Source organism: Nannobrachium achirus (genome assembly GCF_963921795.1).
Source record: "Nannobrachium achirus genome assembly, chromosome: 5".
NCBI classification, from domain to species: Eukaryota; Metazoa; Chordata; class Actinopteri; order Myctophiformes; family Myctophidae; genus Nannobrachium; species Nannobrachium achirus.
Window position 1 is genome coordinate 54653705 of NC_137814.1, and position 12785 is coordinate 54666489.

At 46.3% G+C, this 12785-nt stretch overlaps 1 protein-coding gene across 1 annotated transcript in view; it reads right to left on the reverse strand.

The window, feature by feature from the left end:
• Positions 1 to 454: 454 nt before the first annotated feature.
• Positions 455 to 12785, reverse strand: part of LOC308285637 (BMP/retinoic acid-inducible neural-specific protein 3-like) — a gene marked incomplete at both ends in the record, with an annotated part of 65209 nt that continues 52878 nt past the window's right edge. Inside the window, 2 exons of the mRNA XM_080726467.1 lie at positions 455 to 1631; positions 5839 to 6061. Coding sequence (XP_080582593.1) covers positions 455 to 1631; positions 5839 to 6061 — 1400 coding nt within the window. The remainder of the gene's footprint in view (positions 1632 to 5838; positions 6062 to 12785) is intronic.

Sequence of the window (12785 nt, forward strand, 5' to 3'; positions counted from 1 at the left end):
GCAAATCTTTCAATATATGTATTTTTTAAGTGAACGTTTGTAACAAAAATTTTGCTTCTGGGTGGTACCTCCCTGGAACTAAATATTTTGAGATGGGGGTCCGTGGCCGAATACATGTCATTTTGGGGGTCCTTCACATGAAAAGGTTTGAGAACCACTGACATACCGTGGTATAGTCTCTCAAGAACAGACTAACTGAGCTCCAGTTAAGTGAAAAGGACCTTTTCTTTGACGATGTCTAGCCAGATTGCTGACATAGAAACATAGTTTTTTCAAAAAAAACCTTAGAAGGATTCAAAAGACACACGGGTCAAAATTCAAATTTTCATGATTTTTTCAAAAATAGCAGATCTACAAGCTCGCAGCGCGTTGTGAGCTTGTATATCTGCTATTTTTCAAAAGTTAAAGCATAAAATAACGATACACAATAATGTGTACCCCGTGTCTGAATGGGTTAACTACAGAGTTTGGTCGCCTCGTATTCCACGGAGGAGTTGGGCTGTCTGGCGCCGAACGCCTGCAGGGCGGTGAGTATCCGGGCGACGTCGGCGCCGGACAGCTTGAGCCGGTGGCGGAGCAGGCAGGCGAACAGGTCCACGGGCGGCGCCCCCGGCGGCGAGAGGCGGTTGACGCGGTAGCGCAGCTCCACCAGCTGCAGCAGCGCCGAGTCCTGCGATCCCTGAGTGTACGGGTAGTCCAGCTGCAGGATCAGGTCCTGGATGGCCTCGGGGTCAAAGTGCATGCTGTATCCAAACAACTGCATGCTGTTGACCTTCATGTAGCCCAGGTTGTTGTCGTTGCCGGGCTCCTCCTCCGCCTGGGGCTCAGCGTACGCGCTGCCGTTTCTGTTCGGCCCCGCCGTCGTCGTCGTCGTCGCCGTCGCGACTACGGCCGCCCCGGGGTCCCTCGTGCGGCCCCTCAGGTAGAAATGCACGGTCTCGAAAAAGCTCTTCCAGCGGTTGCCCAGCGTCAGCGTCCAGTTGTAGCAGTGCAAGTTGGCGTCCAGCCGGGTCCTTTCCCAGTCGGGGTAGCCGTGCTGGCCGATAGGCATCACCCAGCTCTCCGAGTGGCTGCCGCCGAACGGGTTCACGAAGACGGACAGCGCCGGCTCCAGCGTGCTGTTCCGGGTGGCGCACACCTGCAGCGCCACGCCCAGCAGCATGTGCACGCGGCTGCCGGCCTTGACGCGGTTGCTCTTGAGCGCCAGCAGCATGCGCTTGCGCCACGCCGGGTCGAACCAGGCGTTGAGGCGCACGTCGTTGCTGACGAACGCGGCGTGCAGGGCGATGCGCGGGTCGCGGCGCTGCAGCAGGAAGCGCAGCTCCAGGTCGCGCAGGTCCCGGTCGCTCTCCAGGCCCAGGTAGGGGTCGGTGGGGTCGGGCACGGCGGGGCGGCAGGCCCCCTGCGCCAGGGCGAAGCCGGCGTTGCAGCCCGAGCAGCGGGTGCGGTTCTCGGCGGAGCAGGCGGCGCAGCGCGGGCCCTCGCCCACGGCGCAGGGCACGACGCCCTGGCACGGCGGGTAGTGGTACGGGCAGGAGCAGCTGCGCGTCTCCTCGCTGTACGCCCCGATCTGGTTGTTCTCGCTGCAGTACAGGATGGACAGGATGTAGTTGAACCAGAAGCGCTGGCGCCTGTGGGCAAAACACACAACGGCAATACTATCCGTTAGCTCCTTTGCCTCGGTTTTGCTGACTTCCTTGTTGATATTAAAAGATTAGCACCCATTTTCACGATTTTTCCAGAATAGCAGATCTACAAGGTCATAGCGCGGCACTCGGTCGATCGGCCGTGAGCTTGTATATCTGCTATTTTTGAATAGGGCAAACAAATGGTAAATCTGTTAGCTCCTTCACGTTGTTTTTGTTGACTTCCTGCCATATTGGGAGAGAAGAGACGCGCAATTTATTTTCATAGAATTACAGTATATGTATTTGAACGCGGACCCCTCCATATCAATATATTTTGTTCTAGTAACCCCGAGAAAGAAAGATTTTTAGTAATAAATGTTTGCTTTAAAAAACGTTTCTTTTTTTGTCAAAGATTTACACACATTTTCACGATTCGTCAAAAATAGCAGATCTACAAGCTCATAGCGCGGCACCCGGTGCCGCGCTATGAGCTTGTAGATCTGCTATTTTTGAATAGCCTGCTGTGGGCAAAAACACCAGCAAACCTGTTAGCTCCTTCCCTCGGCTTTGTTGTCTCCCTGCCATATTGGGAGAGAAGAGACGCGCCATTGTACCGTTGTTGGTTTAATTTTTGGGGTGCTCATTATGTTTTCATGAATGTACACTGTCTTGTACAGAGGGATGAGCCGATGCTTTGCCAAATCAGATTGCTGCTGCGTATTCCAGAACGACGCATTCCTTTTCAGAGCAGAGACTGAATTGCTCCTCCAATTGTTGCCAGCGGAGCTCAGAGGCTCAGCTGTCGTTAGCGGCGCCAAATCAGATGAAAATAAACTTTGTTTTTTAATCTCAACCAAATCCCGTTGAGTGGGCAGATGGGTTACAATGGGTGAATGAGAGCCAAGCACTCACGCACGCACAAATGCACGCACGCACGCACGCACGCACGCACGCACGCACGCACGCACGCACGCACACACACACACACACACACATTATTTATCTTTCCCTACCCCATTTTTTTCCATGTCTTGCATCACAATCTTCTCTATTCCTTCTCCGTCCGTATAATGTCACGGTAACGACCCAATAAAGACGCAATTTCAGCTAGAACAACCCCCTCCCAAAGAAAACCCTCCAAAAAACATTTGAACTTTTCAATATTGTTCCGTGGGAACACGCACAGGGGTAAAGGTGAACTTATCTAACCCATTCAGAACGGGTACACATATTGTGTATCATTATTTTATGCTTTAACGAATGAAAAATAGCAGATATACAAGCTCACAGCGCGGCACCGAGTGCCGCGCTGCGAGCTTGTAGATCTGCTATTTTTAAAAAATCGTGAAAATTAGAAATTTGACCCGATTCTATAAGTGTCTTTTGAATCCTAAGGTTTTTTGAAAAACCCATTTTTCTATGTCAGCAATCTGGCCAGCCATCGTCAAAGAAAAGGTCCTTTTCACTTAACTGGAGCTCAGTTTGTCTGTTCTTGAGAGACTACTATGACAGTGGTTCTCAAACCTTTTCATGTGAAGTACCCCCAAAATGATATGTATTTGGCCACGGACCCCCATCTCAAAATATTTAGTTCCAGGGTGGCAGGGACCACCCAGAAGCAACACTTGAGTTACAAACGTTCGCTTTGAAAATACATACAGTATATTCAACGATTTGCACACATTTTCACGACTTTTTCAAAAATAGCAGATCTACAAGCTCGCAGCGCGGCACTCGGTGCCGCGCTGTGAGCTTGTATATCTGCTATTTTTCAACAGTTAAAGCATTCAATAACCCTAGGCCTAAATGGGTTAATAATTCTAAAGCGCCATCAAGTTGCTCTTTTATGAGCGGAGGAGGTGTGATAAAGAAGTGTAATTGGATTGCAGACGGGGGCATCGGGGCCTGCCTTTGACTGCGGGCCTGATGGATCGTGTCATTTACTTAATTTCCTTCTCGAAATAAGCCATCGAAAAAGGGGATTCATGGGGAAGAGGGATGAATCAGAAGGATGTTATGATGGAACTGACCTCGGATAGGCTATGGCAGGGGTCTTCAATGTTTTCAAGGCCAAGGACCCCTTAGTTGAGAGAGAAAGATGAAGCAGGGACCCCCCCACAGCCTTTTCATATATTCCATAGTTTCATTGTTTGACAGCACAATCATCAGTATTTTGGATTCATGAGAATTTGTGTTTTCAGATTTAACCACTTGAACTGTCAATACGATGTGTCTGCTCTTTTTCCCCTCTACACCAAACCTCTGGAAAAAAATTGCCGATCTACAAGCTCACAGAGGCGTTGTGAGCTTGTAGATCTAGCTATGTTTGGCAAAGAGGTTTGGTGTAGAGGGGGAAAAGAGCAGACTAAGTACAGAGTAAAACGTCAAGTTCATTAGATAATGACGGCTTAAGTGGTTAAATAGCCTATCTGAAAACACAAATTGACATGAATCCAAAATACACTGATGATCGTGCTGTCAAACAATGAAACTATGGAATCTCTGAAAAGGTTTTGGGGGTCCCTGCTTCATCTCTCTCTCGCCTAAGGGGTCCTTGGCCTGAAAACGTTGAAGACCCCTGCCCTATGGTAACTCTGAGGACCCCCTAGGTGTCCCGGACCCCCCTGTTGAAGACCCTTGGGCAATGGGGAAGTTAACTGGGAATCTGGGAAACAGCTGCCGTAAACGGTAAAGAAAAGAATGCTGTTTACCCGTAAGGGTCCATTTGGTTCCATTGGCACCCTCGAGTAACAGACCCCTTCAGGGTACATTTTGGTTCCTAGCTATCAATGGCTTAGCTGGGGACCCCATGGAACTCCCCGCAAGGACTCCTGGGGGGGTCCCCGGACCCCCACGCTGAGAAACCAGGCGCATTAGAAATTGTGTTGTGGCGCTGCAGGTCACAAACCTGGATGTGGACTCATGCGGGAAATAAACTACCTGCGAAGCTGTAAAAGTTGACTTGTTAGACAAGCTATTTTAGATGCAACATTAATTGTAATGCGTTTGGCACCCGCGGGTGCTGCTGCCATCGCAGTGAAAGTGCCTGTGTGTGTGTGTGTGTGTGTGTGTGTGTGTGTGTGTGTGTGTGTGTGTGTGTGTGTGTGTGTGTGTGTGTGTGTGTGTGTGTGTGTGTGTGTGTGTGTGTGTGTGTGTGTGTGTGTGTGTGTGTGTGTGTGTGTGTGTGTGTGTGTGTGTGTGTGTGTGTGTGTGTGCGGGGCTGGGTCCAACAACGGTTTGTGTTTGTCTCTTCCCCTTTGGAATGCAAAATAAATAAAAAAAACACCTTCCTCCTGTCAGCGCTTCCCACCCCCCCCCCCCCCCCCCTCACAAAACTAGCCCTTCTTCCAATTTTCACAAAAAAGTGCCTTCCTTCTCGCTCCGCTGCCTTTCTTGCAAGTGCCTGCCGCATAAATCATCTTCATAATTATAACGTTTTTTTTTTGTTTTTTTTCGGGGAGCACCTTGGGTTAAGCCATTTCTACCGGGAAAGCATCTGTGTCATTGTTTCATACTTTGACTAAACAAAAATGGCAGATCTACAAGTTCCTAGCGCGGCACAAAGTGACGCGCTATGAGCTTGTAGATCTGCTATTTTTGAAAAAAATCGTGAAAATGTGTGCAAATCTTTGAATATATTATATTCTTTTAAGGCGAACATCTTGAACTCAAATCTTTGCTTCTGGGGGGTCCCTGGAACACAATATTTTCAGATGGGGGTCCGTGGCCAAATACATATATAACTTTGGGGGTCCTTGGCGTGAAAAGGTTTGAGCACCACTGATAGAGCAACATTATCGTCGTTGTCAGGTGGAAACCTCGTATCTCCAAGTTTCACATTTGTACGTTCTTTCGCAAAGTAAAGCCCTGTTTCATCATACAAGGCCATCGCACCAAGGTAGTAAAAACAGCCGATCTACAAGCACACAACGCCTCGCATCGCGAGGCGTTGTGTGCTGGTAGATCGGCTGTTTTCACTAGTTTAAATCATTTTGAAAATGATAAATGCAAAACGAACGGTTTTGGACATACAAGGTTTTCACCCGACAACGACGATACGTCTTTTCTGAAAAATTGGGATTCAGAAGACATTTGGTAGAATCGGTCCATCAGGTCTAAATCTGTTAACTGCTAGTTCTGCCCTCCATAAACACCCAACCAACCCCCCCTTCCTCCCTCCTTTCCCCTCCTTCCCCCTCGTCTTCCTCACCTCTCCCGCTGCAGGACTATTTTGGGCTGCGTTCGGCACCTCCTGCTCAGGCTGAAGAGCTTGTTAGCCGCGCGGCGCGCCTTGGTGAATAGCTGGCTGCTGGCAGCCTCCAGCTGTCGGTAGCGCTGGAGCAGGTAGCTGTCCGCTCGCCACAGGTGCTCCACGACGGACGTGTTTACGGCGTAATGGGTTGGCAGCTTTCCCACGAAGCTTTGGAACTCCACTGTGGGCAAAGACAGAAAGAAAGAAAGAAAGAAAGAGAGCACGTGGATATGAAGTCAAACTTGGCTGTCGTTGTTGGCTAGGGAGCTGTGTGAGCTCATACACAAATAATGTGTCTTGTATTTTTCAATGTCTTTTCTTTTCCCTGAGAAAAGCAAACAGGGATGAATAAGCAGCCGACAACATGTCAAGAAAGCGGGTATAAGTGTTTCATAAAAAACAATTGTTATTGTTTATCAGAACGGTATTTCTTATCGGTACATTCTTTCTTATCGGTATCTTCTAAGGACAAACATTTCGTCGGCTCTAACAAGTCATGATTTGTTGCCGTCTGGCAGAAACTATCTTTTCTATCTCCATGTTTCATCCTCTAATAGCCTACTTTGTCTTTCATAGATAAAAAAAACAAAAACAGAATGCCCTGTTTTATACTTTGTCGAAAACAGCCGATCTAGTAAGCCCGCAACACGTTGCGATGTGACACATTGTGATCTTGTGGATCTGCTATTTTTGAAAGATGTAGAACATTGGCAGATCAACAAGCTCACAACGTGTTGAGATGTGACACGGTGTGAGCTTCTAGATCGTCTATTTTCGCAATTTTCGTGCGACACTCTCGTATGATGATGAAGTTGGGCATTCATTTACAAAAATATGGAGATAAGAGGTTTCCTCTCGACAGCAACACCATATTACAGTGGTTTTCAACCCATCTCACGTCAAGGTACATTATTTATTCAGCATTTGAGCCACGGTCCACCATTTGAAGATATTTAACCCCTCAGACCCAAAATCTAGAATATTTAATATCGTTGGATACGATTTGGTCCACAATGCTGTATTGACGTTGGTAGTTGGTACCATTGCAGAGATCAGAGATGACAGGCAAACACTGATCCAAATAACGATTGTTCTACATTCTGTAATTGTGTAGACTTCTTGTCAATTAAGTTATGCAGGTGTTTAATAATAATATCTTTACTCTTGAGAGCGTAACATGAAACCAAAAGGGTCCATTTGGTTTCATTTTACACTCAAGAGTTAAAGATCTATAAGGGTCCTTTCGGTTACCAACTCTCCATCATTTAGCTGGGGACCACCTGGAACCCCCTCGAGGACCACTGGTGGTCCCCGGACCACTGGTTGAAAACCACTGGTATATTAGATCCACTGGTGCACAGGTTCTTTGTTTCCATTTCCTAAAAAGTAACAGATTTGGACATACAAGGTTTCTGATCAACAGTGATTAGAACAAACATTTTCTCAGCTGTCAAAAGACAAGATTTGCTTTCCACAGATACATACTGTACCACCAAATGTGTTATACTGTAATTACTACAGATGAAAACCTCTGATTGAGAGGCAGAAAGGAAATGGTTTGATGTTCCCGTTGTGTTATTATCGTTGCGAAAGTAAGTTGGGTTGCCATGGCAGCCAAGAAACGCTGGAGAATCCAGAGGCCAGAACTGCAGACTCACTCCCAATTGATATGAAGACTCACCTCTTCAGACTCCACTCCAGCCCTTAGCGCTTGACCTAGATCATACATGGGCAGGGAAAAGCGGGACAACTCCCGAACGGCCGGTTCATTCCAGGCCGGCCATTAGGAAAAAAATAAAAAATAAAATGTCGGCCTTCGTTCGATTTTGGGGGCTGGGCGGCCAACAAAGTAAATCGTCGTTGTCGGGCAGAAACCTTGTATCTCCAAATTTCAAATGTATCCACAAGTTTCCGCGGGAGTTTACTGGAGACTATCAGGACCAAACTTCCGGGTTTAACAGCAGACATACAAGCTCACGTCGCGTCGCAGATGCAACCCGCTGTGAACTTGTAAATCGGCGGCGGAAGATCGATGCAGACGTCTGCGCAATGCACTATGGGGCGTAGGAAACTCGTGGATACATTTTTTCGCAAAGCAAAGCCCTGCTTCATCATACAAGGCCGTCGCACAAAAGTAGTGAAAACAGCAGATCTATAAGCACACAACGCCTCGCGGTGCGCCTCGAGGTGTTGTGTGCTTGTAGATCGTCTGTTTTCACTAGTTTAATTCATTTTTTACATGATAAATACAAAACAAACAGTTTTGGACATACAAGGTTTCCACCCTTGTCACTTGTCATGATCTGAAATGTCAAATCTTTGAGTTGCAGCAGCGCTATAGAGAGAGATCTCTCTCTATAGCGCGCAATGAGGGCCTCTCCAACTCTTTTCCCCGGGCTGAATCAGGGGCCCAGCACGTCCCTGTATATGGGCAACTGGTGGCCCCGGGGGCCACATGCGGCCCCCACCTTCACTTAATGCGGCCCTCAGGTTAATACCAGAATACTGATATATTATTGATTTCAGCTGTTACAGTTTGAATGAATGAATTTCAGTGAAGAAATACACCCGCACACTGCCACTTGCAGGTTCCAAGTATCAATTTATTAAAAGCAATGTTTCGGTCATTAGACCTTCCTCAAGGAGAGGAACTACTGGGTGTGTGACTTCTCTTCACAAGCTGTTACAGTTCCAAACATGACCTGCTTTAATTCCGTCAGTCTATATTAGTAGCTTAATGACTAGTATAGTAGTATTATCTATTATGTATGTTTTATGTCCAATGTATTTGTATTTAGGTTCATGAAGTTAACATGAGTACCGCATATAACTAAATGCGTTTGAAATTGAATCAAAATGTTACATTTCAGGATACCAATTAAAAAATAACAAAAAAAATATTCACGATTCCAATTCAAAAGAGGCAAAAATAGCCGATCTACAAGCTCAAAACGCATCGCAGCGCGATGCGCTTTGAGCTTGTAGATCTGCAATTTTTGCTTCTTTTGTATGAGATATGACAAAGTAGGATGTAGCAATATATGCAATGTGGCCCTCTGGAGTGAAGGTGAAAATATAGTGGCCCTTGCCATCATCAAAGTTGCCCACCCCTGACCTAGATAAAAGGACCGGACCATGCAGACATACAGTGGTGATTTGTTCATGTGTTTTTGCTACTTGAACCTAGCATTATTTATGCTAGGTTCTTGGTTTACGGCATAGCTCAGGGGTAGAGAAACCGTTATTAGAGCACGAAGGGTTCCCAGTTCGAATCCGGGCTCCCCCTGAGTTAATGTCGAAGAGTCCTTGAGTCCCTGAACCCCTAATTGCTCCTGGTGAGTAGAAGGTGCCATGCATGGTTTCCTCCGCCACCGGTATATGAATGTGCGCGTGAATGGGTGAATGTAATGCACAATCTATGTAAAGCGCCTTGGATAAAAGCGCTATATAAATGCACCATTTACCATTTACCATTTTACATGAGTTTACTGAGGCACTACACTGCCTCTCTGCTTTTACATGTGTTTACCTTGCTTACGTCGCTCTAGATAAGAGTGGCTGCTAAATGCCTAAATTATAAAAGGTTTATTTGTCACTACTCATACAGGTACAGTACAAGCAGCAGAAATGTAATTGTGATATAAGGTCTGGATTGTCATGGTCACGACCACTTCCACTCCCATTCCCTTTACAGCTCTCTGTGTTGTGCCCTCCCTCAGGCACATGCACACATAGACATCAAAGGGGGCTTGAGCCCCTGCCCTTTTACCCGTCTGTAAAAAGTGCACCTCTTCAGTCCATGAATGCAGTTTTTACTATGGTGAAAGAAATGCAAATGCCCTCTTTCCATGCCATACCCGAGGGCGGCATTCAAGAGAATTAGCCAGTAGCTATGCCCCTCCCAAAAAGCTTTTGTCCAATGCTAGCCTAGAATAACTTCCTGCTTGCCAAGGTTTGCCTTGGCAAGCTGCTGGTGGCTAAGCTAGCATTGGAAGCTTTTAGGGGAGGGGCATAGCTACTGGCTAATTGCCTTGTCCAAACTCTACTGAACTTGAATGCAGCATCTTATGTTGAAAGAATTGCCCTCTCTGTGTAGAAATCCATGCCATATGCCACTTCTCCAGTATTCACTTGTGCTTAGTTTAGTGTGATATCAAGGACCGAAAATAGCCGACCTCCAAGCTCAGAACGCGTTGCGAGCTTGGAGGTCTGCTATTTTCAATATTTTCAACAAAGGCCCTTTTTAGAAATTTCAGCCCCTGCCTCTCTAACATTCTCTGCACACCCCTGCCCTCCCTGATTGCTGTGAGTGAACCCTGGCTGACGAGCCTAAGACCATAAAGACTGTGCTCAATGGTCCCTGTTGGCTGGCCTGAAGGTTTATCAGTGTATGTCGTAGCTGTGAGTGTCATGTTCTATCTAGTGGGTTTGTTCTGCTTGGCTGGCAATGGTTTATCTTCTACCATTATCAAGTAATAAAGTCTTCGTCTCTAGAGTTAGGCTACTAAGGTCTCCACAGTTCTTTGTTTTGAGTCGAGTTCCTGCATTTGGGTCCTAACAACACCAGTTCTTGGCGCGGATAAGATAACGATTATGTCGAATTAGGAGGAGTCAAAATAATACTTATGCGTTACTTAATTTGCAAGAGATCTACAGAATTAGAGAATGTAGAAGAATTGTTATCGTTTGTTTGTTTTTTTTGGGGGGTTTTTATAACATTTTTATCCCACGATTTTGTAACCCATTTTCACCCAGTGCCAATTGCCTATGTAATCCTGGGCTCTGCTCTCCCGCTGCCACACCTGGGGAGACAACGGACTGACCTCATGCTTCCTTCAATGCATGGGTAGTCCAAGTTTTTTCTTTTCACCTGACAGGGGGGATTTCCCCGGGATGGACGTAGCGCATGGAAGGAACACGTTATTCCAACCAGTTCCTTTCCCCTCCATCAGGCGCCCCGGCTGGCCAGAGGGAGGCGTTATAGAGACCAGGATTTTCTGCATGTTTCTGTGAGGGTATCAACCCTAGGAGACACGGGGAGAACATGCAAACTCCACACAGAAAGGCCCCTTTGCCAACCCCACCTAGGGTGTGGGCGCTGATGACGCGGAGGGAGGAACACGCCCCCAGTGTCCACAGCGTCCCCCGGCGGGAATTGTTATTGTTTGATCAACGTTTGCCTGTTATCTCTCCTATGGTACCACATCCATAGCTACAGCATGGAATCGTGGACAAAATCTATATCTAACGATAACAAAATATTCTACGTTTTTGTTCTGAGAGGCTAAATCTCATCATATTATTGGTGGTCCGTGTCTCAAATGCGGAATAAATAATGGACCATGACATGAAAAAGGTTGAAAAGAGCCTAGAGTACACTCATGTTGCACGCTGGAAGGCAGAATTGCGTGTTGTGCAGGAGGGAAACATAGCCAGCAGATATAAATACTTGCAGGGTACAACATCACAGTTTCGTGTGCATGGTTAAAGTGGGATGCTTAGAGAAAAACGGAGCAATTTCAAAGCAGCGGGTACTGAGTCACCATCTCTTTGAGTTCATGACACCAACCAGTGATAGAGTCAGTCCAGAGGCCCCACAACTGGTCTTTCACATGGGAACATAACTGGGTCCTCTTCTTCTTCTTTCGTGTATCATCGTCCATGATGATTGGTCAAGAAAACGTCTTGTTGCTTTTTGTTTTGTCTTATCTTTGGACTCAAAACAAGGGTATAATTGCGACCAAAGGTCGCAGTTTACTATGAGAAACGGCTCATCATGTGTCTGTCCGTCCGTCCGTGTACACCTTTTTACGGTCTATGGGTTTGCCTTCTTCTTTCGTGTATCATCGTCCTTGATGTTTGGTTGGCGACATTTTATTTCACAAGATTTCTTGTTACTTAGTCACGCTGATTATCACGCTCTGACATCATTGTGATGTCAGGGGAACCAAATCCCGTTCATGCCCATATATGGAGATTGCTCCTATGCCAGGGGAACTAAATCCCTTTTATGCCCATATACGGAGATATGGAGATCCCTGTGATGCCAGGGGAACCAAATCCCTTTTATGCCCATGTATGGAGATCCCTGATGTTGTCAATATTAAGCCCATATCTGAACATATCTATGGGTATACCAGGGGTCTCCATATATGGGTAACTGGTCCGATATCCAACACTGGCCAGATGGCCAAGACATGGCGCGACCTCACCCTTTAGGGCAAGGTCGCTTTTTGCCCTTAGGTATCTTACTGGTTATGTTACAATCATGTAGGTGTATTTCCCTGTTGTAAATGTTTAAAATGTGTCATTTGTGAATAAAATGGCAAAATAGCACATGCATTTTATGTATTCTTAATGCAGAAAATACAAGATCTGAAAGTATCTTGATACATAATTACATAACATCTGACAAGATTACAGTAAAATGCACATGTTTTATATACATGTAACTGTGGACATGATAATGTACCCGTAATCAGTTACAATCGCAACAACAAATATTGCAAGTCAATTGCAGTTACTAATCAAACTGTTGGTGATTATGAAAGCGTTGCACATTATATTTCAACAGTAAAAAGCAACATAATTGTAAAATCAATAACAATATTTCCATGCCTGAGGCCCGGGGTGGCCTTCCATGTCTCTATGTTCGATCAGTCCATCCCGAGGGTCTTTTCGCTCGATTGTGGAGCAATTTGGAAGCCCAGACAAAAACATCAATTCATATCGACCGCTCCAACACTCAGGTTTACTGGTTTTACTGGTTGGTGAACTCCAGCGAATCGTATCAGGGGACCAGAACAGTGTGAATGAACTTAACAGGTACCATAGCACCAACAACCCCCAGATCAATATGTACTGTGTTTGGCCGCGGGGCCCACATCTGACTTTCTCCAAAACTC